Consider the following 23,645-nt stretch of genomic DNA (forward strand, 5'->3'; position numbering starts at 1 on the left):
CACATATGCTGCATGCAGTTGTTAAAGCATATTAAGATAAAGTCTTTAAAAGTCATTTAGAAGTGATACACATATTTAAGAGAATTTAAGTTGACATCCATAAATTCTCTTCCTCATTAAGATCAAGCCTGATATTTCAGTGGGTGTCCCTACCTCAAGTGGAGGACTGTAACAGTGCATGTAGATCTGGCTAGATAATAACAACTTATTCATGACTCACTTGACAATCAATTGATTCTTCTTTATGTTTGGAATGGATGCCATATCTGATTCAATTTTGAAAGTCCCATTGAGATGTTAGCTCTAAAATATGTATAGTAACAAATAACATACACAATCTAGATCATCATAATGTGTTCTACAACATCTAAATGAAAACATTACAAGTTATTCTAAACACCTGGCAGAACATTATGTGTTTCTACAACACCTAAGTGAACACACTTATGAACGCCAATTTTGCGGTCATGTGACCAACCTCTCGTCCAATGGAAAAGCTGTATATCGTGTAAACCTAAAATTAAAAAATTATGTGTGAGTGAATCTGTTATGATACTTTCTACTTTGACTTAGTTTGTTGTGTGTGCTTGTATTTAATGTTCCCCACTGTTGTACGTTTTCCCATTTGTCTCATAATTGCATGATATTCATTGTCCAATGACTCGCAATCACATGATTTCTTATAATATTGAAAATAGTTCCACACCTAGCTCCCTTGTCTCTTTTATTGAATACTGTGTGGAAGTTCATGATTTTGATATATACCATAAAAACATCCAAAAAGACTTAGTATAATATATAACACATTTGGAGGCAATCATTTCCCTGTTATCCTGTACACAGTTGTTTACTTTGTCCTACAAGATACTAATAATTTCACCAACTCAGGTAAGCTAAAGTCAATCAGATAATGCCGGAGGACTGGCCAGGGACAATGGTTATTAGCAGAAGGCACAATTACATCATTTACTGTTCTAATTGTCAGCCTATAAATCAGCTGATGAAGTAACCATGCATGTGTGCTCTAGTTGTGCCTGTGTGTTGCAGCATCCAGTGGAGCCGCGTTGCAGGGTGCGAAACCAGGTGGGACAGACCAACCGCTGGCGCCTCCCGGAGTCCTTGTACAGTGACCTACTGGGCAGCTCGCAGGCAGTGAAGGCCATCACCATGCCCTATAACCGCAGCATGATCAACATCATCACTGGTACGTCTCGCTCCTGCTCCCGACAAGAGTGGAGAGAGGTGGTCAGCACTCACAAGAAGGAGAAACCAGATAAACCCAAATCTACTGAGACTAGATCCAAGAAAAAGAAAGTTAGCTTAAGCAGTGCAAGCCCTGAGGTTCTGGGGGAACTGGAAGTTTATTCATATGCTGAGAGTAATTAGATTTTCTGGTATCAAAAATAAAGTGTGACACCAAGCTAAGAGTAGGTAGAATTTTGATTTATGTGATACAAATCTGCTGAGCTTCTCAGGTCTTGCTATATGTTTGTTCTGTGACTTGTGGATGTAGTTGTGTACAGATGTTGGCACTCTCTACTGGTCATGTCCTTCAGCCGAGTCTCCGAAGCTATCCACCAACCTAGACCTGTCCAAGCCCTACACATTCCGAGTCTCCAATGACAGACCGCAAACACAGCCAAACTTGATGCCGTCCCAGGCGTCTAAAGGATCCAAACTGCTGACTCATGACTCTATGTCCTCGTCAGTTTCACCGACTTTGCCCGCTTCAGCTCCCAGTAGACCCCGAAGGTGGGTTGCATGTCGTGTTGGTTGCATGCTGTGCTGATTGTGTCCTGTTGCTTCTGTGTCTCCTGCTTGTTCCCGGTCATGTATTGCAGTTCTGTGACATTGTTGGTTGTTATTTAATGCTTTATTTCTCATACACTTCAGAGCTCTCTGTAATCGCGTGGGCTGCATGTCTTCTGTATGCATTATCATGTACATTTCAGCTCTCTGAATGTTGGTTGCAATTTCTTTATATTTAACTTATGATTATCATTTTTGTTGAATGTATATTGCTTGTATCTTTTGCATACATTTCAACACTCTCTAACATGTTGGTTGCATGACTTTGCATGCTCTCATACGTTGCAGCCCCTTCAAATGTGATGGCTGCATATATATTGTCTCACATACATGGCAGCTTTCTCTTTATGTTTTTGGTTGCATGTATATTGCCACTGCTTTCTCTCTAATTGTGTTGCTTGCATTCTTGCATACATTTCACATATTTCATCATTGTCTCATGGTGTTGGATGCATGTGTATTGCTTATATTCTTGTATGCATTTCAGCTCTTTCTAATGTTGGTTGCTTTCATTCTCACATACATTTCAGCTCTCTCTAATGCTGTTGGTTACTTTCATTCTCACATACATTTCAGCTCTCTCTAATGCTGTTGATTGCTTTCATTCTCACATACATTTCAGCTCTTTCTAATGCTGTTGATTGCTTTCATTCTCACATACATTTCAGCTCTTTCTAATGCTGTTGGTTGCTTTCATTCTCACATACATTTCAGCTCTCTCTAATGCTGTTGGTTGCTTTCATTCCCACATACATTTCAGCTCTCTCTAATGCTGTTGGTTGCTTTCATTCTCACATACATTTCAGCTCTCTCTAATGCTGTTGATTGCTTTCATTCTCACATACATTTCAACTCTTTCTAATGCTGTTGGTTGCTTTCATTCTCACATACATTTCAGCTCTCTCTAATGTTGTTGGTAATGCTTTCATTCTCACATACATTTCAGCTCTCTCTAATGCTGTTGGTTGCTTTCATTCTCACATACATTTCAGCTCTCTCTAATGCTGTTGATTGCTTTCATTCTCACATACATTTCAGCTCTCTCTAATGTTGTTGGTTGCTTTCATTCTCACATGCATTTCAGCTCTCTCTAATGCTGTTGATTGCTTTCATTCTCACATACATTTCAGCTCTCTCTAGTGCTGTTGATTGCTTTCATTCTCACATACTTTTCAGCTCTCTCTAATGTTGTTGGTTGCTTTCATTCTCACATACATTTCAGCTCTTTCTAATGCTGTTGGTTGCTTTCATTCTCACGTACATTTCAGCTCTTTCTAATGCTGTTGGTAGCTTTCATTCTCACATACATTTCAGCTCTTTCTAATGCTGTTGGTAGCTTTCGTTCTCACATACATTTCAGCTCTCTCTAATGTTGTTGGTTGCTTTCATTCTCACATACATTTCAGCTCTCTCTAATGCTGTTGGTTGCTTTCATTCTCACATACATTTCAGCTCTCTCTGATGGCAATGGATGTATGTCTACTGCCTGCATTATCACATACATTTGATTTCTCCCAAACAGAGTTGGTTTCATGTCTGCTGCTTACAATTTTGCAATCGCTTCAGCCCTATAATGGTCATGGATGAATATGTGTGTTGCTGGCATTCTCGCATACTTCTCAGTCCTATTTTGATAATGGCTTTTGTTGCATGACTGTTGCATACTCTCAAAAGTTTGAATTTCTTTAGAGTTGTGAGAATTCCAGGCTGCATAAGTTGTTGTTCCAAATTAGATGTATGGCATATGCCCTCCCTCAGCTAACGGAAGTGCAGAAGTTCACGTATAATCACATTACTGCTAGTCATCGGACTGTACAGACGTTTGAGATAGCATCCTTTGGTTATCATTTGCTGACCAATACTTTCTCAATTGTATATATTATAGTCTGGTGTACTAGTGTGGTCCTTTCAGATTTACTTCAACGTAATTTATGTCTGAACTTAGCTCTTTTCCCAGCTTACTTCACTCGTGTGTTTTTCTGTCCACCATTCTGTTTTTGCGACATTGTCACGTCTTGTGGTTTGATATTTCAATATGCCTGCCTTAGCTCTTGTTTATGTGCTATTAATGTTCCTATTCAGGGCTCTCTGAGTATATAATAATACTCTTTATATCATAATTTTCTCTCGTAAAACTTTGAGTTACATGCCCCTTTCTCTTTGTTGATGTGTCTACTTTGCTTGCAACGTTTGTCTATTTCATTGAAATTATATGACTGTCGTGGCAGTAAATCATCTAGGGATCCCCACCTCTGGTGCGCCGATTGCACAGTCCCCTGTTCCATGTCGTCGCTGTGCAATCTTTGCCACTCTCAGAATATCTCAGGGTCTTGAGAAAACGACACACCCAATGTGCAGCCGGCATCCCCAGATGGCCGTTCACATAGACACTTCGGAGGTCACCAATCACATCATTATTATCATCTACCACGCCACAATCTTCACTATTTAAGCAATGCTTCTCCTCCCCATTCATCTACAGTGTTCACGCCCTCCGTGTCCTCACCCATGGTCACCTCTTTGTCAATGCCCACCAGTGCTGCCATCTATCATGCCTCCAGGTTTTCGGCTCCTTCCTTGCACCATATCTGGATCCTGCCTGGGTTCATTGGATACAATCCATGTACCCGTCATCTGTGGCTCAGGCGGCTCCTATGGCGCCTCGTCACTGATCCCCTTCCTGCAACTCCAGCCACTGCGGCATCCTCTGCTACTCTGGCAGGCACCTCTTCGCAATCATATCAATATGTCCCTGTTGCCACTCACTATGACTATGACTACAACTACGTCACATCTGTCCTTTGTTCCTTTAGAGGACATCACTAATCCTCGTGACCTCATACATGTGGCTCCTACTCTCCCTGGTCCTCCCGCCGCACTTCTTCTCACGCTAGACATCGGTCCCGTAGTTGTTCCCCATTTTGCCGGCAACACAACTATCCATCAGACTCTTATGTGAGCTCAGTTGGTTTGTCCTTTGAGTTGACCATCCTGGAGTTGGACACGCACCTGGGGCTTAATCAAATCCTGGATTGGATGGCGGACACGTTGGCTTCGGTCCCTCCCTCCCCGGATGTTGATAAAAAGTACACTATTAGGTCCTCTCTTACGTCCACCCCGCCAGATCCCAGGTTCCACCCTTGGCAAACTGGGCTGGAATTATGGAGTAATATTGTGATTGGACTAACGAGTTTATGCATAGTCCAATTACAATAGCGTAACGAAATCGACATCCGCTTTGTAAACTGTCGTGCACATTTTGGTCAATTGCAGGATACTGACAACTTAGCCTCAACAGATATTTTCCAAATCTTTTCATGGTTTTAATCAAGATGCTCATGTAATTTGATGCACTTCAAAAAATAGGTCCTGATTTATTAAAATATAGATCTTGATTATCAATCAGATCATCTTCACTGGTCAACACCATTTTATTTGAAGCCAATGCAAGTGATATGAGGGGTAGAATCTGATTGGTCAATAGGAGGGACATATAAGGGACAATACTCGTACTAGCCTCTGGTGGTGCAATGATCGAGCCTAGAAATTCCAGTCTAGTTTCTAGTAGCCTAGAAACTTTTACAGTCTCTGGAAGATGGATGTTACTGAGGACGATCCTAGCTGGGTCGATCATTTTGGTACTATAATGTCTTTTCAACAGCATCAAATTGACCATCTACGTAATCTTCAGTCGGCCTTGGCGGAGATCACCACCACCGGGTGCCTCGGTTATCTTGCCTTAATGGATTGGGTTTCTGAGTTCAAAAGGCAACTCCTACATCAGCCTTGGAGTGCATCCTCGCTCTTCAATGGCGCCATCTCTTGATGAAACGGTGCTTAGGCTCTGGAGCATGTCTCCAATCTATCCAAATTCAAAGGCCAAGGTCAAGCCTGTTCGCAGCCACAAGGTAATTCTGGAGGACCAGACCGCCTTCAGGCTGAGGTCAAACAATCAGCACCAGTAGCACATCGCCAATCACATCAACATCACGGTTGTCTGGTGTCTTCACAACTAGGGGACACCTCACTTGTCATCCCTACTGTCTCGGACCTTCAGGTTCTTTCAGTTTGTGGATCGAATGCACTTGAGGTTCATCATCCAGCGCAGATCCCAAGTTGTCACAACATCTTGCCAGACACACTCTCCAGACAAGACAAAGTGGCTCCCACGGAGTGAGTGCTCCATCCCGATGACTTCACCCTCGCGTGCCTGCGGTTTGGCCTACCACTGATTGACCTATTCACAACCAGCCAGAATTATCAGCTCCAGACCTACATCTGCCCGGTCTCAGACCCTCTGTCTTGGGCATTTGAAGCCTTCAGCGATCCCTGGTCCATCTCCACCAGGCCCGTAGTGCCAAGTGCTACTCAGCCAGGGCGGCGAAGGTTATCCTAGCATGACCAAGATCCAGGAACTTTGGTCACTTTTGCTGCTCTTGGTTGGAGGATCAACATGCAAAGTTTCATCCCCTAGCCTGGGATTTGAACATGGTTTTTAAGTTGCTCTGTACTGCTCCTTTTGAACCACTCAACTCATCGTCTTTCTTCAATCTTACCAAGAAGACGGTATTTCTCTTGGCGTTAGCTATGGCAGCTTAAATCTTATACGCCTTGACGTCTCCCAAGTACGGTTTGAGAGCAATGTGCATGGTGCTATCATCTGGGACTTAATTGCTAAGATTCAACTGCCAGGACAGCCGGACATATCTGTCACTGTTCCTCCCTTATCGTCAATAGAGGGTTCTGAGGACGAGGATGAACTACTTCTGTGCCCAGTTCATCGATCTAAGACACAACCTGCCCATCTCGCCTACTTCCCAGACGTAACACTATCTCACGGTGGCTGTGCTCCATTACAACCTCACTGGTATGGAATCGTCCAGAGCAATCAAACCCCCATGAGAATCGAGCCGTCGTTTTGCCCATGACTCTCCACAGCACTTGTTCCATTAAATCCATCATGGAGGATTGTTTTGTGTGCTCAGATAATGTCTTCGGGAGTCATTATCTCCGAGATGTGGCTTTTGAGGATGTGCAAGGTGTTCATAGTTTCGGTCCGCTGGTAACAAACCCCAGAGGGTCTTGACTTTTACACCTCGGAGCTGACCCTGGTAGAAATTACCCCAGACTAGAGGGTTTCATGTTTCCATTTATTCCAGCTGCTTGAATTGGAATTTAGAACTTGGACAACACCCATTTCTACTTTTCTTCTTTTGGTGACTGGACTTCACACCTCCTACTCTCTCTCAGGGAAGGTCAGTGGTTTCCAGTTTTCCAGCTCTGGTTAATTGGATTGGTTGAGGGTCTATCCTGAAATTCCATCAGAAAGGTATGCCCACCCCTCTGTTCTGTCTGATAAATATGCATTAAGGTTGTAATGCAGGATAAGATAAAAATAATTCGCAAAATCTAAATATATTTTACATTTAGATACTTATCCTTCATTACTACGTCTAAAGTGCCTGCCCATCTCACTGCAAAGGTTTCAGATGTCGGTACTAGGAGTTACTGAGTGTGGTTATAACTGACTTTGCCAATTCCGGTCACATGGTAGCTGTGGAAGGGCATATTCCACACAACTGGTTGGAACAACATCTGCAGCCAGAACCTCACAGCCCCGTCTTCCTAGTCAGAAAACAGCAGTAAAAACATGAAGGTAGTATTAGGATAAGTATCCAATTGTAAAAAAATATTTTGATTTTACTAAATAAGTTGGTTGTACTTCTGCTTCTTCTATTTGGGTATATGTTCCAGCATTTTCTACTCGGGTTGGTCCTGTGGCCTTTGCTTGCTCTCCCATACATTTCATCGCTCTAGTGTAGCACAGGTCATGTGTATATTACTTGCCTTCTCCCATACATTTCTTTTCTCTCTAATGCTAACGGTTCGGTGTCTATTGCTTGCTCTCTAATAGTATTGTTTGCGTGACTATAGCTTTTCAACCAATATATTTTATTGCTCTACAATAGTATCAATTGCATGTGTATTGCATGCTATCTTGCTTATGCTTCAGCTGTCTAATGGTAATGGATCTATTGCTTGCATTCTCACATACTTTTCAATGCTCTTTTGCTTGTCATAGCTTTCTCTCATAGTGCTGGGTGCATGTCTATATGCTCTCACATACATTTCATTGCTCTCTAATAGTATTGCTTGTGTTGATATTGCTTACTCTTATGCACATTTCTGGTCTGTAATCCTGTTGGTAACTTTGCAGCTCCTTGCATTCTGACATTCATTTCATTGCTGTGTAATATTGTTGGTTGCATGTCTATTGTTTGCATTCTTGAATACGTTTTCTGCTCTCTTTAATAGTGTTGGTAAATGGCTGTTGCTTGGTCTCTCATACAGTTCAATGTTTCACATTGCATAGTGTTTGCATTGCTTGGTTGTTGTTGTTGTCAGTTGCTTGCTGTCTTGTGTACATTGCATATTATTATCTACACTGTTGTATGATATTATTTACTCTTTGTGTGTGCTGTCTTTAATGTAAATTTAATGTTGATAAACTATGTTCATGATCAGTGGTTGGTAAAGGCCATATTAACATAATTACAATGACAAGCACCAGGGCATTATCAGTTAGTATTGATAATCTCCAATAGAATAATTGTTTCTATGGTTGATATTGAAGACTGCAATTCTGATCAAAACTGTCTCACTCTCAGGTGCTAAAAAGTATACAACAGCTCTTAATTAACGTCATTTGACGAAAATTGCGAGATTGACAACAATGAATAACATACACAAAGTGTTTGTGTGTATGAGGGGATCCTGTGAACAGAGAACCTTAATGTCCTTCTGTTATGGTCCCCTCTTGGTCACAGAAAGTGAAATATATCATACCACATTAACCTTATAGCCAATCCAACTCTTAAGTATGGGTTAGAGCACGAAGACCTGGTGCGCCATGGTTGGAGTAATCTAATCTATTTAAACCCACTCAAACATCTAAATGCTTAAAAAACATTGTTTTGTTGAAGGTAGTTTGAAAAATATTCAGGAACTCTATGCTTTCCTGGGAAAATACTGTGTGAGTCCCCCCTGCGTGATGCACATGCAATATGTTGCCTGAGCCTTTTGCACATATGGACCTCAACATCACTTGCCCTAGAGCAAACATAGCCCTGAACAGGACAATAGTAATTGTTTCTCTGTTTGTGTTGTTGAATGAAAATCTACGAAGTCACAAGTACGTACAAATATTACTATGCATAGAGTAACATGTCAATAGCGACCCATTTTTCACGTAATTGTTCTACCTTCAAGGTAAATGATAGTGGAAAAAAAAATTCCGTCATTGCCAAGTCTTGTTTAACTAACAATTCATTTGGTTGGAGCACAGTCCAAGAAGACAAAGGAGCTATGGTTAAAGTAATAGTGAGATTTAAATGCAGTCATTAATGATGGGGGGAAACACTAGCTTCTAGTCTACATTCAGCTTTAGTAATCTGCAGCACACTATAATCAATAAACATTTCATTGAACTACTGTATTGTACTTTCTGTAGTAAGATGCTTGATTTCTTTAAGAATTGACTGCAATATGCCTTGTGTTTATGGAAGCATAAATGTAAAAAGTGATATGCATACTGTGTAAATTCGCATAGATGATTGAAACAAAGTATGCACACCCTTTTTTTATGTTTATGACTCCATAAAGGCAGAAACATATTCTTATAAATAAGTAAGTCAACAATAAATACTTCACAGACTGCTTACTAAATCATTAACACAAACAAAAATCAATGACAACAATATAAAATCTTCCAGCGCAGAAGTGTAACTCAGCTCTGCCATTTGTTATGAGGACACATTAGACTATTGGTGAGCATTGCCTAATTTGTTTGGGGGATTTCTTTGTTAACCAATCAGATGCCACAGAATCAGATAATTATATGGAATTATTTACAGCATATTTACCGCCTTAAAAGTGTGTCTTTGTAAACTCTCCCTTAGCTTTGATTTGCAACTTGAGGACCTGGGTGCAAGACCACAGTACCATAACACTGACATGCTTCAATACACTCATTGTGTTGTAGGGTTTATGTTAGAATTACAAGTAGTATTCATGTCAGAAGATACAAGGATTACAATAATTACTTGAGATGATTTCTGTGATCTATCTGCCACAGTTTCAAATAATTAAAGAAATTACATGGTTCCATTGAATATGTTTTTATTTTTGTTATGTTAATACAGTCAAGTCTCGTTAATCTGACAATCGGCTTTATCCGACACTAATGATGGGAACCAATTTAATCAGTGTTATTTAGACCCGTTAATCCGACACACTGATGCACCTAATTTGCAACAAATTGCTGAAATCATTCATTAATCAGTCTTGATAATCTGACACATTGATCAGCGTACTCTGTGGTCATCTGCCCGCGAGTACACAGCCCTGTGTTGTGATGCGAGACGAGTTGGCGAGTAGCTGCATATTTCATCGGCTGCAGAGATAAACTTGCTTAACAATAAACAATTACTGCTTTAAATAACCAAAACAGGATTAATCACATGCCTAGATTACCTCAATCTCATTAAAATCGGATACAAGTTCTCGCTACCACTGAGGACATCCCATTACAGGTCACATTAGAACGACCATTTGCGAACTTTGCCCGACCAATACAATATTAACAGGAAGTCAACATTAGCCACTAAGAAAACAGCTTTTTTAAGCATTGCGGCACTTGTTTCAAATTAGCGATTTCCTTTCCAGACTATGCTTTAAGAACCAGTCAATTTTGAATCAGTCATACAGTCCATAACAGTAGTTTTGTGTTAAATTTTAGTGGTTGCATGATTACAAACATATTCTGCTGACAATGTAACACAACAATATGAATATTTCATTTTTCATTTTCCTACATGTTCGCATCGTTATCTATCGTGTAGTTGTCCAATTTTCGATCACGATCGCTTATACTACCCAATTTCATTTATCCGACATACTTGTTAATCCGACTTAATCATATGCAACCAACAATGTCGGATTAACAGGACTTGACTGTAGATCATTCCTTCAGTCATCATGTGCTTGATAAGATATATTGCACTGTTGACGAGGGTGGGTAGTTAGTAGCAATTGATAACACACATGGACAAATTATAGAAACTAACATTTTTAGTCCACTCCCCGAAACTTGCCCTCTGTACATTTGTGAGATTTTACATATAGTAATTAGTATGTCATGTGCTGAACTTACAAGGCCAAAGAAATGTTAAATAGACACCTACTTCAGATTGGCACATTATATCTGGGGTTGATCAAATCTTCTACATGTTACCTACTCAGTACATCCTATTAATTTATGTTTATGAGAGCTGATCCAATTGATTTCACTTTGCACCCCTAAGTCAATCACAAACTCCATGTTTAGGATGAGCTGGGAGAGATATAGCTGAGTTGCAGTATGTGTTTGTGTTATGGAGTCTTATCATATATCATTCAAAAGCTTTCTTTCTTTTTATTTTATTTTAATGTATTAAAGATATTTATGTTCTCAAGCATGATTGATCGTTGATTTCTTTTTCATTTCAACAATCAATGTGTACCTTTTGACAAATTTGAAACACCAATAATTACAGGCACACAGTGCTATATTTATGAATGTTTCCCATTTGGTAGTATCTGAGTAAATGCTGACAGTCATCTTCATCTGGCTGTGAGCCTTGTCCAGACTGTGTAACACTGCAGCTGGTATCAACAAGCCAGCCTCCATCAGTCACCTTGTAACAGCTGGGACCAGTCAACCACTATACTAAGTCAGTTGGCCACCAGCAGAAAGGAACATCCCATGTTGTTCTTTGCGCAGCTACTCCTGGATGAGGAGCATCTGCTTATTGTGCATTTGAGAATTAGAATAACAGTTAAATGAAACAACTGCTTGCCACATTCTTATAACCAAACATATAACCTGTAATGGAAGACATAATTTGGATAGTTTAATGACTTATTGAAAATGTTACAGCCAATTTTGTCAAATTATGCATTTTTCCTTCAATTTATGTATAAGATAGCACAATGGTTAAGGCAGATTTTGATATGCAGTTACAGGGCTTTTATTGCCAAACTTCAATGGAATAAGTGGTTTACCTACTCACAAGACTTGAAAAAGGAAAAAAAGCATGATTTTTTTCAATCTTTTCACTGAGAATTAGAATAACAGTTACACGAAACAAACTGCTTGCCACATTCATACAAGAGTCATCAGAAAGATGACATATCCCCCCGGCAGCTGTCTGTGAAGTAACCACTAGTAAATGTGCAATTCATTATGTAATGAGTCAACAGTTGAATGTTCTTTAAGAAGCATACATTGTTTACCCACTGAATTGTTTTCGAATACTGGCCCGGAAATGAACCTTTTCCCCAATGGAGTCTAGGTCCAACTTCTTTCCATAAAAATTGTAAAAAAAAAATTCGTAAAAAAATCTTTAAAAAATATAATATCAAAAGGCACCACTTCAGTATGATAGCTTTGCCAAGTTTTGATCAAATACAGTGAATGGTTTTTGAATTCTGCCACCCCTGGCCAACTGACTATACAGCCACATTCACACCTACTGACTGATCAGGTCACTCACAAAGTCACAGCCTATTACTACACTGTCATATTCATCAGATCAACAGCAACGACTAATATGAAAGGAAGTGTTTAGACACTTACTGGGAGTCTCTTTGACAGTTGGAAGTTATTGTCAGGTACACAGTCAGCTGGATAGTTCTATACATGTCTGTCAGCTGGCTGGGTGTCTATAGCAGCACGCACACTGCCTGCACAGCAGAAAAACCATGTCTATTACATGCCTGACATGTATACATTTCACAAACTGGCATCAGGGAAGTTAGAGGTCACTCTCATGTCAACCTCAGCTTGAATGTTGGTGACCTTGTATTGTCACAATGTGAAGAAAAGATTAGGATAGCCTGTTGTAACTTCAGTCTCCAGTTACTACCAGACTATGGTGCTACTATTCCATGTCAGTGAGGCATGGAGATCTTGGTTCTATTTTGGATATCACTACTTAACATGGCCTTTAAGAAAACATGAAATGAGTACCTCAGGTACCATGGCTTTAGATCATTGTAATAAGTCGTATTATAGCAGCAAAATATATACTTTTACTGTAGTAAAAAAGTACAGTATTGTACTATTTGATACTTCTGTTACTTCATATTCTCATCAGTTAGATCAAGGGCAGATCCAGCATTTTAAAAGGGAGAGGTCCAAAGTATCAAAATTCTCTCTCAGATAATTTTGCTGCCTACATATATTTGGATTTCAAAAGGGGGTGGCCGGACCCCCTCTGGATCTGCTTATGTAGATGACATCATGTTATGTTAGGGTAGGTGGAACATTGCTAAATACATGGACTTTAAGTGTTTTATTACCATTAACTGTTAACTTATTCCTGGCAAACACTTTGTGGACAGAAGAGATCAGTACAAGTTGCACCATACAACTTCATTTCTCCCTCCATAAATGCAAACACGAACACTGAAGTGAACTTTCTGCTATATTGGACAGTGTTTACAAAATCAGGTTTCTCGTATGCCGGTTATGAGACGCCTATTACATCACATATATGTCAAAGTCAGCTGCAATACATACATCCCTGAATTCCCCATACAATTTAGAAACAAATGACATTGACATTTTCATTGTTACTATTACAAAATGTCTAGATGATATCAAGTAAAATAAATTAGGTGTGGAAACGAATGCTGTGCTCGGTGAACTGCGCTTGTTTGAAATGTAAACAAGGCAAAATTCAGCAACATGTCTGGCTACATGGAATTATCCATGGAACAAGTGTCAAGCTGTCAATGGAGATCCCACAATACATTTACCAGTTTCATACAACATGATCTAGAGGGACTATACTCCATGGGCCCTTTTTCTGTTGAAGAAGTGTGTGTGTGACTGGTGGGTGTGGTGTATGTGTGTGTGTAAAGATCCCAGAAAATACCACAAAATGAGGTAGGTTAGCCTTTGGTTTATTGTTGACCAGGTTGGACAGATCACTGACTTATCATCTGGGATCATAGATCCTTGGTGTTGTCGTGGCAGACTTCAGATCCGGATATAATGACAATAGTACATAAAATCACCAACATAACGGGCATTGTGTGTTCATATAACGAAGGATATGTCATCATGCAGTAGGAATGTACGACATTATCATACCTTAGGTGAGATATGTATATATGCTGTTGGCAATAGGGCAACATATATATGTTTAACATCACAGTGAAGGATTAACTGGAAGTGACGTCATAGATGACCTCACAATCGGAAGTGACGTCACTTAGGAGAATGAACCAAAAGTCATGTCATGAAAGACCTCAGAACCGGAGGGAAACCTCATAGGTATGGTCATATATCACCAAATAAGTAACAATTATGATGTCATAGCATGGGAAGGGCACCACAAAGTGCCGAGGTTTTACAGGTTTGCAAAGGTAAAATCAGAAAGTTAGGCAATGGTTCATACTAGGGCGGGGGCTGGGGCTGGGGCGGGTAACTCAGGTACTCAGGTTGGGTGGGTACTGGGTAGGACCCAGGTACCCACAGGACTACCCAAACCCATGGTTAGTCACGTGATTATATTGTTTAATTAAGGGCAAAAATTATCTGGAACTCGATGGTTACACTATAAGTGACATATGTTCACATTTCTTTCCAACTATGCACACATTCCTTCAGACTTTATATGTTTGCATAAAGATAAAACTTCAGCCAACTTTAGTGTATGCATGACCAGATCATTTTATACCTGTATCTAAATACATTTTTACAGGCGTATGGTCAAACGTTTCCCAATCGGACATTTTGTAATGAGACCTACAGAGGGTACCCAGGTACCCAGGTACCCAGGTAGTAATTTGGACTCGTCCCACCCCTAGTTCATACCACCGTGTTTTCTATGTATTCCCCTACTTCACTGCTGCCAATTATCAGGAAGTACTAGATGATAGATCCCGCCTGTCCTTCTGGTAAATACTGGCTGTGATGTAATAGAGGTAGGATATTTGTAGGAATACGTTTTTTCCTTTGGACAAGTGGTTGGTCACATGATCGCAAAATTGACTTTCATACATTTTTCCTGAGACCATGTTCTTGAAATCACGTAAACCCTGACAGACTGCTTCCACATTCTTGGGGGAACCCCTGGGAATTCCCCATCACAGAAGCATTCTTTCTGATCATTAAGACCCTTTAATATTGAACTCAGCTTTTTAGCATACACTGAGAAACATCAGAGTTTGACTGCACGATCGTTCACAATATCCTCACTACGACCCATTTTAGTGAACAAAATGAAGAAATGCACATCCAAACTATTGTTTCAACAGCTGGTTGTTGTATGGCTGTCAGTGTAAACATGAAGTCACACATACTAAATATAATTGTTTATAGATCTAGGCCTACATCCTTTGAGGTAAGAAATTGTGATAGAATATTATACGAATTGATTTTCACTTTGCATGATTTCATTGGAGTATGAACCTTCATAGAGTGAGGACCAAACTGTTGAATGTCAGAGCTTAATGAAAAGGTTCTTTTATGTTTGTGTTACACCAGTTACAAGTGCTGTTACAGCAAAGACAATTTTGTGTATGTAATATACTTCTTAACATTGATTAAAATATATATGTAGTTTTGATATTGTTTTAATGTACTGTATATATACTATAGTTCTTATTTTGAAAAGCATATATGTAAAATATATAAATGAATAGTTTGCCTACTATATGTGTGACACTTGTCGTTACCCTCGCCGCTTTTGACATAGCCATGAGGAATGTAGTTCTACAAATAAAGTAATACATTTTCTATTAAACCTGGAATGATATATTGCCATGAGACCAGGGTCATTACTACATTATCAGAACAATGAAGTTAATGATAATATAAAACAAATTGATGTCAAATTGTCATTGGTGTAACAGTGATTTAAGATTTGTTTTATGATGTCTTAAAGCTGTTCTTACAAAACATAATTAAATTCCATTTTCTGTGAGACATGAAAAACACATTTAAGTCACACTTACATTTTACATTTGATAAAAGAGTGTGTTGGACATTGGATGATATCAGTGGCATAATAAATTAGGTCATTGGAATAACAGTTGTGTTGTGAGGTAATCATCAATTCTCTTTTGCATATATGATTATGATGATTTTGTCAAAGATCTTATTTCAGTTTGTAAAAGCTTTACCATGACAATATATACATAAATTTGTTTAATTAGAAAGACCACAATAAGAATTATTGCTAGTGTCAGTGGGGACATACATTGTGTCACTGGTGTAACAAAATCGGTCAAAGTTCGGTCAAATGTTTACATTTTTTCTGTTTCCTTTCAGGACTTGATCATATTTGAAATGAATCAAACGTGTATAAAACTACAATTGAATTATTTTATCAGTCACATAGTAATTTGAACTACTTGTCATGTTATGGTCAATGGTGTAACAACATTTGTCCTTAGTGTAACGTTACACCACTCACTGACATATTTGGAATATTAATGCATTTATAATACAACAACTGCTCCCTCAGCAGAGAAGAATGTGCTAAAGAAAACAAATTGACAATCTTCATGTATCAAACAAACAATGTTAGGCTGATGACAACAGAAAAAATGATGGTGTAAGTGAAGCTTACCAATTCTGTTCAACTGATCTGCTGCCTGCATGTTCTTCACCTCATGCGCAGGAAGTGACCAGGAGCAGTTTCTTCTCAATTTTCAAAGGGTGCTTACTTAGATTTCAGCTATTTATGATTTGTTACACCACTGACAGTGAAAATTTTTTTGACAAGAATATAATTTTATGTATGTATGCCTCAAGTAGACTGTAACACTAGGGGGTTCACAAAGTATAATGAATAGATCATAAATGAGCCATATAATTATGAAATTGGTCAAAACATTACAATTTTTAATACGATTAAATTATGTAAAAGGGGATTCAATCTTGTTTACTTTTATAAATTAATGTATTTTGTATTCAAATATTGTTTCTATTCCCCCCCCAAATGGTCATTTTGTGAAAATTCTTCAACTGAACATAAAAAGGACCAATTTTGACAATGATCCATATTTAATAGCTCACCTCTACTATGTATTTTTACCCAACCAATTGTGCTTTTTAGTGACCATTTAAAAAATATAATGTTACCTCTATAAATCTTTGAAAAAGAACGTTTGCAAATAAAAACTGAAAGACCTGATGTAGATTTTTAGGCCATGAAAGAAATAATTATTAGATGTTTACCCCTGTCTGCCTCATTAACACACAACCTCCCATCATTTTGCCTACAAGGAAAATGTTGTTGTGTTTCTATCCTTGACAAAATACATACCTATTCCTTCAACACACTCACGCCTCGTGTGAACCACAGCCATCCACAGTTAATTAATGTACACAGATATCCTCAATACAAAAGATAATAATTTGTTGTAACCTTAAATACATTTATTTTTCTGTGTAACATCTTTCACTGTGCATGCCAATGAAATTTCTCAGTGAAATGAGCAATTAAGCAGTCTTCCCTAAAGGCAATAGCACACACAGGAAGGAACTTGTATGAATATATGATGTGACAGTTGTTCAGATTCTGTGGTACCTGTGTTAGATGGGGGCATATTGGCACAGCTATCATAATACTTGGCTTCATTTTTTGCCATGACAATTCAATGGCCTGGGGCATTGTTCATAATATATATCACTGGTTTATCTCATCTAGTCTAGATTCTAGAATATTTACATGTTGCCATGGGACTGGTATACCTGGAACATTGTTGTCGTCATTAAACAACATTCATTCACTCATAATTGTTTTGATCAATTATAAAATGATTGTGTACATGGTAGAGAAGATCGAACTGTTTCATTATCAGAAATCAGAACTTACACAAATGAAACAACATTGTTCCAAGTGTGACTGATGTCTTGTTCAGGGTGAAAATGATAACTACACTGCCTCAGATATGTATGATGTTTATCTTTACAGCATAACGTCCAGTCTCCGTCCACTTCGGACATTCACACCAAAGAATGCCAGGCCAGTCACCCCAAAAGATGTGTTCCTGTATCACTCCAAGAAGAACATGAGCTTTGTGGGACCAGGTGAGGCGTCAGTCACTGTCACATCTGTGCTGCCTAGTGCAGAAGACTTGTAAACTTAATGACAAGTGTTGTCCACCTGGTCATAGCAAGACAGATGGAAGTCTGCAGCTGAAGGGAGGTAACTCTTGATGACAAACTAAAGAAGCAGTAAAATCTCCAAATATATTAGAATAGAGTTGCCCTTCCATCCCAGCTACATGTGTGTCATCTATATATGTGTGTGTGTGTGTGTCCTAACCCTGCATGCCAAGTCTTGTTCACATCACATCTTCGTGTGTTTACCGGGACTGCATTGTTCTGATTCCAGATATTTTAACACCAGGATAACTTCTAACCAACTCTATTATAAAGATACTTAAAGATAGTCATAGAATCATTCTAAATTGCTGGAAGGTCTAAAGACACTAGTAAAGTATTACATGACCTTAATGTGTCTCAACTGAAGTCTCTTCTTCGTAGAGCCATTAGGAGAGATCTCCTCCTAAACATTAACATTTTCATAAGACCTTGTTACGGTATCAAGCCACTAATAATTGTTTTCATTCCAACACTGAACCAGATGGTCAGATGGATGTACTGAGTAATACATATCAATGTTTTATCGCTGAACCTGAACATTACTTCTCATATGATTATTATAAGAAAAATGTTTAAGAATCCTTTTCAACATGAGAAAAAAAGAGGTCAATAGGTTGTAGGCATTTTAGTAAATATGAGTTAATAATACTATTTTGTTAGTATGATGAGTACCTTCCCACAATGCAGAGTTTTGTGAAAGCCTCCTACATCTGCAGCACCTAATTCCATTGACTGCTTGTGCGCAAGGGTCCGAGTCGATCTTCATAGACTGATATGAGTTAAATGGCATCCCTCATGTTTCTTCGCAAAAGATGTATTATATACTGAACAACATAAGTTCCCGTGACATTCAATAAGAATTAATGCAAAGTTTTTTATCAAATCTGAAACAATTTCAGTTTGCAACAGATAAAAGACTCCTGTAAGTGTTCAAATGGTTTAATTTGTCATACTGACTTCAGAAAATGTGTGATTTCATAAAAAACATGAACATGCCAAAATGTCAATTTACAAATCAATAGCGTGTGTGTCCACACAAGCAAGCAACACATCTTCATCTCTTCATCGTGGGGGGCACGGGTGGCCCAGTCGTCTAAGGCGCTGCAATTCGCTTTGCAGAGTTGCGTCCCTTTGGCACGCCAGAAACCTCTGATTGTGGGGTAGAATTCCGGTTCGCCCCGATTATGTTTCTAGGTTTGTCAGCACCATACCCGTGCTCGTGGATTTCACCAAGTGGTAAACGTCTGAGACCTGCATCACTTCGGGCTTTCCTCCCACACGCCGCGATATAACTGGAATATTGTTAAAAGCGGCGTTAAACCCCAATCACTCACTCACTCATCTCTTCATCACAAAAAGTCCTGTGGGATATCTGTCTATATCTGCTGGAGCATGTTTCAAAGTTCCTGGTGGAGTCTGTGGAACACGTAGTTGATCCATCTCATTGGTGAGAGATCAGGGGAGCGAACCGGCCAGGTGATGACATTCATGTTGTTTTGTTGAAGAGAATCCTGAACAAGTCGAGCAATATGAGGCCAGACGATGTCATGTAGAAAGGTAATGCCTGGGCCATGACGACGCAAAAAGGTCAGGGATGCTTCTTGCAGTCACTGTTGCTGGCTGGAACCGATTTCGTAGCTGTGTTGTTCGAATCCAGTTGTCTTGTTGATTATTGGTTATGCGTGGCCTGCCACTCAGAGGATGGTCTCTAACTGCATTCGTCTGTTGCCAAATGGTGTTTCTGTGGACATTAAATTGTCTTGCAACATCATGTTGACTCGATTCTGCTTCAAGCATACCTATGGCTCACAGACACACATTTTCGGACAGGCATTGCATTTTGTAATGTTGAATAATTGTGTAATTTTGTGGTTGTTGTCAGCATGACAATATGGAATCCCGTTAACGCACACGTTTTTAATACCCATTCTTGGGCAGTGAAATGCATGGGGCTTACATAAAAGTCAACTTTTGCATGGAATGCATGCTTTTCTGTAGCAGTTGCATTTTTGTGATTTGATTTCATACATGTACTACAATATTGAAAACCAATCTTTACTTGTTTGAAAAATACTCTAAAATATTGGTGTCACAGGAACTTTTGTTGGTGAGTATATCAAAACAATTGGTACCGGTAAATACAATTATAATAAATGTGAAGGATGAATTCAAAATTATTCATTAAACAGAATAGCAGTTCCACTGATATGGCATTATCTATGACCCCACTGCTGTTTAATTATCTGCTCTTGCAGGAACTGATATAATTTTTCAGGGGAGAAACAATTTTTCAATGATCCCAAATATACCACTATAAAATTATATACAATCTTCCAACAACTTTAGGTAACTTACGTGAATCCCTCACATGCCTGTTATTGGTAAACAGAAATTATGTTGGCTTCATTATGAAATATATTTATCTTATGATCATGGTTACAAAGTTAGAGCACAATTATGTTTTTATGTTCCAAATCATAGCTTTGATAATAACCCAGTTTGTAGAAGCAGAAAAAAACACTGTGTCTAGCGGACCACAAACACGTGTTGCAACCCATCCCGGCTTCAACAAAGAACTGTATGACCCTACTCCAGTACTAATAGCATACACTGCCCTGTGTAGGGCGTCTGCTGTACTTTATGTCTGTCATGTGTTGTGTCATGTCATGTGTCATGTTATAATGACACATACTTTTGTTTACTCATATTGTTATACATTAATCTCTGAAAATTTTGATTGCTGTTAAATTGCTCCTGATGTCAGTACCTAATTAAAATTAGAAAAAAGATGTTGGCTCTCTGGCATATACATATAAAGGCCAATATCCTGGCCTTGTATAGATGACACTCATTGATCACAGTTTCTGACACTGAAGTTATCAAGAAGTGGTCAGTTGACAATTATTTGTCAAGCTTCTTCGCCTGAGAGACAGTTGTTTACATTTTCAATCTAAGTATTGTGTTGTTAGATTTAACTGTTCATATCATTCTATATGACAGATGAGCAGCCATTAGAGTGTGGTGAGTGCATTCTACCTCTGTCACTGCTGTCCTAGCTGCCATAGCTCCGTATTTACCTCCCCTTCTTAACACTCCCCTGTGCTGTGTGGTGACGCTGACATGAGGTCACATCCTCACGTCTGTGTGCTTGTCAATAGTCAAATTTGACAACCTTCTAAGAAGGAACTATTATCAGTTTTTGAGAACAGATAATCTACAGGTGCAATTTTCCAATATAGGCTTAGGAAAGTGAACTGCCAGTCACATGACGAGACATCCCAGAAGCCAGTTCTTACCACGCCACAGGAAGTCATAACACCAATGACAACATTTGTAAAACTTCTTCATACACACATGTTGAGCCACATGGCACAGTGGTGTCTGCTTCTTGTCTGCAGGGGATAGGGGCATGGCCTGCATCTCTCGATCTCTCTTTAGAATGTTCTGATTCCATACCCATAGTTGTGTAAAGAAGTTAAAATGTTGTATACACAGTGCTGACTCAGCTCAGGTTTAATGTTTATAAATGTAATATGTTTATTCCACTGACAGTTTGGATTCAAACACAGTAAATTCAGACAGTATTCAAATATAAAATCTGTATATATATATAATCTTATATGTCACCCTGTGTGTAATGCTCTTGTTTCTCAATCATATCTCACATCTTCTTGACTAATCTTTGCACAAATATTTAGAGGTTATTACTTTAGTTTTGACATAGGTAAGTTACTGGGTATTCTACATGGTTTTAACCGTATGCTCTATGAAACTACATTTTGCATGGATAATTCAAACAATGATGTATTGAAATAATGGGTGGCTGTTTTTCTATACTCCATACATCATGTGACCTATAGGGCCTTGTTGCTGTAGTAATTTAGTATTCATATTCATCAAAATAATGATATTTAGTCCTTTAATAGATTCTGTAACCTACCCTCCTGTCTTCCTGGGCTGGGTAGTTGACTCTCCATTGGGCTTTGTCAGTATATATGTATTTGATCTTAAGCCATGACCATTTTCTGCCTAATATTAGGTGTGTACAACCTGTGAATGAAACTGTCTTAACTCATCCTCCACTGATAGAATATTTTGTAAAACCAACCTTTCAGATGTGATCTTAGAGTGCCTAGGCCTCAGCTGGGAGCTTCACCGGCCATTCCTCCAGAAGTCTGGAACCCTGGCGACTTTGCTGCTCTCTGCCCTGGACCCCACTTCACAGAAATACTATCGCAGCTCTGCCTCTGAGACCCTGGATAACTACATTAAAAAGAGTGAATTCTACAGCAATGAATACCGCGACATCAGTCAACGACTGAGCGTTGTGGGTGATGCTCCTGAAGAAAAGAAGGGCGTCGGGCATCCTGCTCACACATCACAGCAGAGGACAGGGACAGTGGCAACAATCACACTGGACATAGATGATGCTCTGGTCACTAAAAGAGGTGGGTGTTTGTTGGAATAGTAACACTGGACATAGATGATGCTCTGGTCACTAAAAGCGGTGGGTGTTTGTTGGAATAGTAACACTAGACATAGATGATGCTCTGGTCACTAAAAGAGGTGGGTGTTTGTTGGAATAGTAACACTGGACATAGATGATGTTCTGGTCACTAAAAGAGGTGGGTGTTTGTTGGAATAGTAACACTAGACATAGATGATGTTCTGGTCACTAAAAGAGGTGGGTGTTTGTTAGAATAGTAACACTAGACATAGATGATGTTCTGGTCACTAAAAGAGGTGGGTGTTTGTTGGAATAGTAACACTAGACATAGATGATGTTCTGGTCACTAAAAGAGGTGGGTGTTTGTCGGAATAGTAACACTGGACATAGATGATGCTCTGGTCACTAAAAGAGGTGGGTGTTTGTTGGAATAGTAACACTGGCAATAGATGATGCTCTGGTCACTGAAAGAGGTGCGTGATGGTTGGAATAGTAACACTGGACATAGATGATGTTCTGGTCACTAAAAGAGGTGGGTGTTTGTTGGAATAGTAACACTAGACATAGATGATGCTCTGGTCACTAAAAGAGGTGGGTGTTTGTTGGAATAGTAACACTGGACATAGATGATGTTCTGGTCACTAAAAGAGGTGGGTGTTTGTTGGAATAGTAACACTAGACATAGATGATGTTCTGGTCACTAAAAGAGGTGGGTGTTTGTTAGAATAGTAACACTAGACATAGATGATGTTCTGGTCACTAAAAGAGGTGGGTGTTTGTTGGAATAGTAACACTAGACATAGATGATGTTCTGGTCACTAAAAGAGGTGGGTGTTTGTCGGAATAGTAACACTGGACATAGATGATGCTCTGGTCACTAAAAGAGGTGGGTGTTTGTTGGAATAGTAACACTGGACATAGATGATGCTCTGGTCACTGAAAGAGGTGCGTGATGGTTGGAATAGTAACACTGGACATAGATGATGTTCTGGTCACTAAAAGAGGTGGGTGTTTGTTGGAATAGTAACACTAGACATAGATGATGCTCTGGTCACTAAAAGAGGTGGGTGTTTGTTAGAATAGTAACACTAGACATAGATGATGCTCTGGTCACTAAAAGAGGTGGGTGTTTGTTAGAATAGTAACACTAGACATAGATGATGT

General features: G+C 39.2%; 1 protein-coding gene across 1 annotated transcript in view; it reads left to right on the forward strand.

The window, feature by feature from the left end:
• The window catches only part of LOC139452416 (BTB/POZ domain-containing protein 16-like), a 50,613-nt gene that overhangs the window by 15,035 nt on the left and 11,933 nt on the right, over nucleotides 1-23,645 (forward strand). Inside the window, exons 3-7 of the mRNA XM_071233887.1 lie at nucleotides 1,048-1,204; nucleotides 1,557-1,752; nucleotides 17,841-17,956; nucleotides 21,035-21,055; nucleotides 22,150-22,482. Coding sequence (XP_071089988.1) covers nucleotides 1,048-1,204; nucleotides 1,557-1,752; nucleotides 17,841-17,956; nucleotides 21,035-21,055; nucleotides 22,150-22,482 — 823 coding nt within the window. The remainder of the gene's footprint in view (nucleotides 1-1,047; nucleotides 1,205-1,556; nucleotides 1,753-17,840; nucleotides 17,957-21,034; nucleotides 21,056-22,149; nucleotides 22,483-23,645) is intronic.

Source organism: Haliotis cracherodii, unplaced genomic scaffold (assembly GCF_022045235.1).
Source record: "Haliotis cracherodii isolate W230 unplaced genomic scaffold, xgHalCrac1.p SCAF_9, whole genome shotgun sequence".
In the NCBI taxonomy this organism is placed as follows: Eukaryota; Metazoa; Mollusca; class Gastropoda; order Lepetellida; family Haliotidae; genus Haliotis; species Haliotis cracherodii.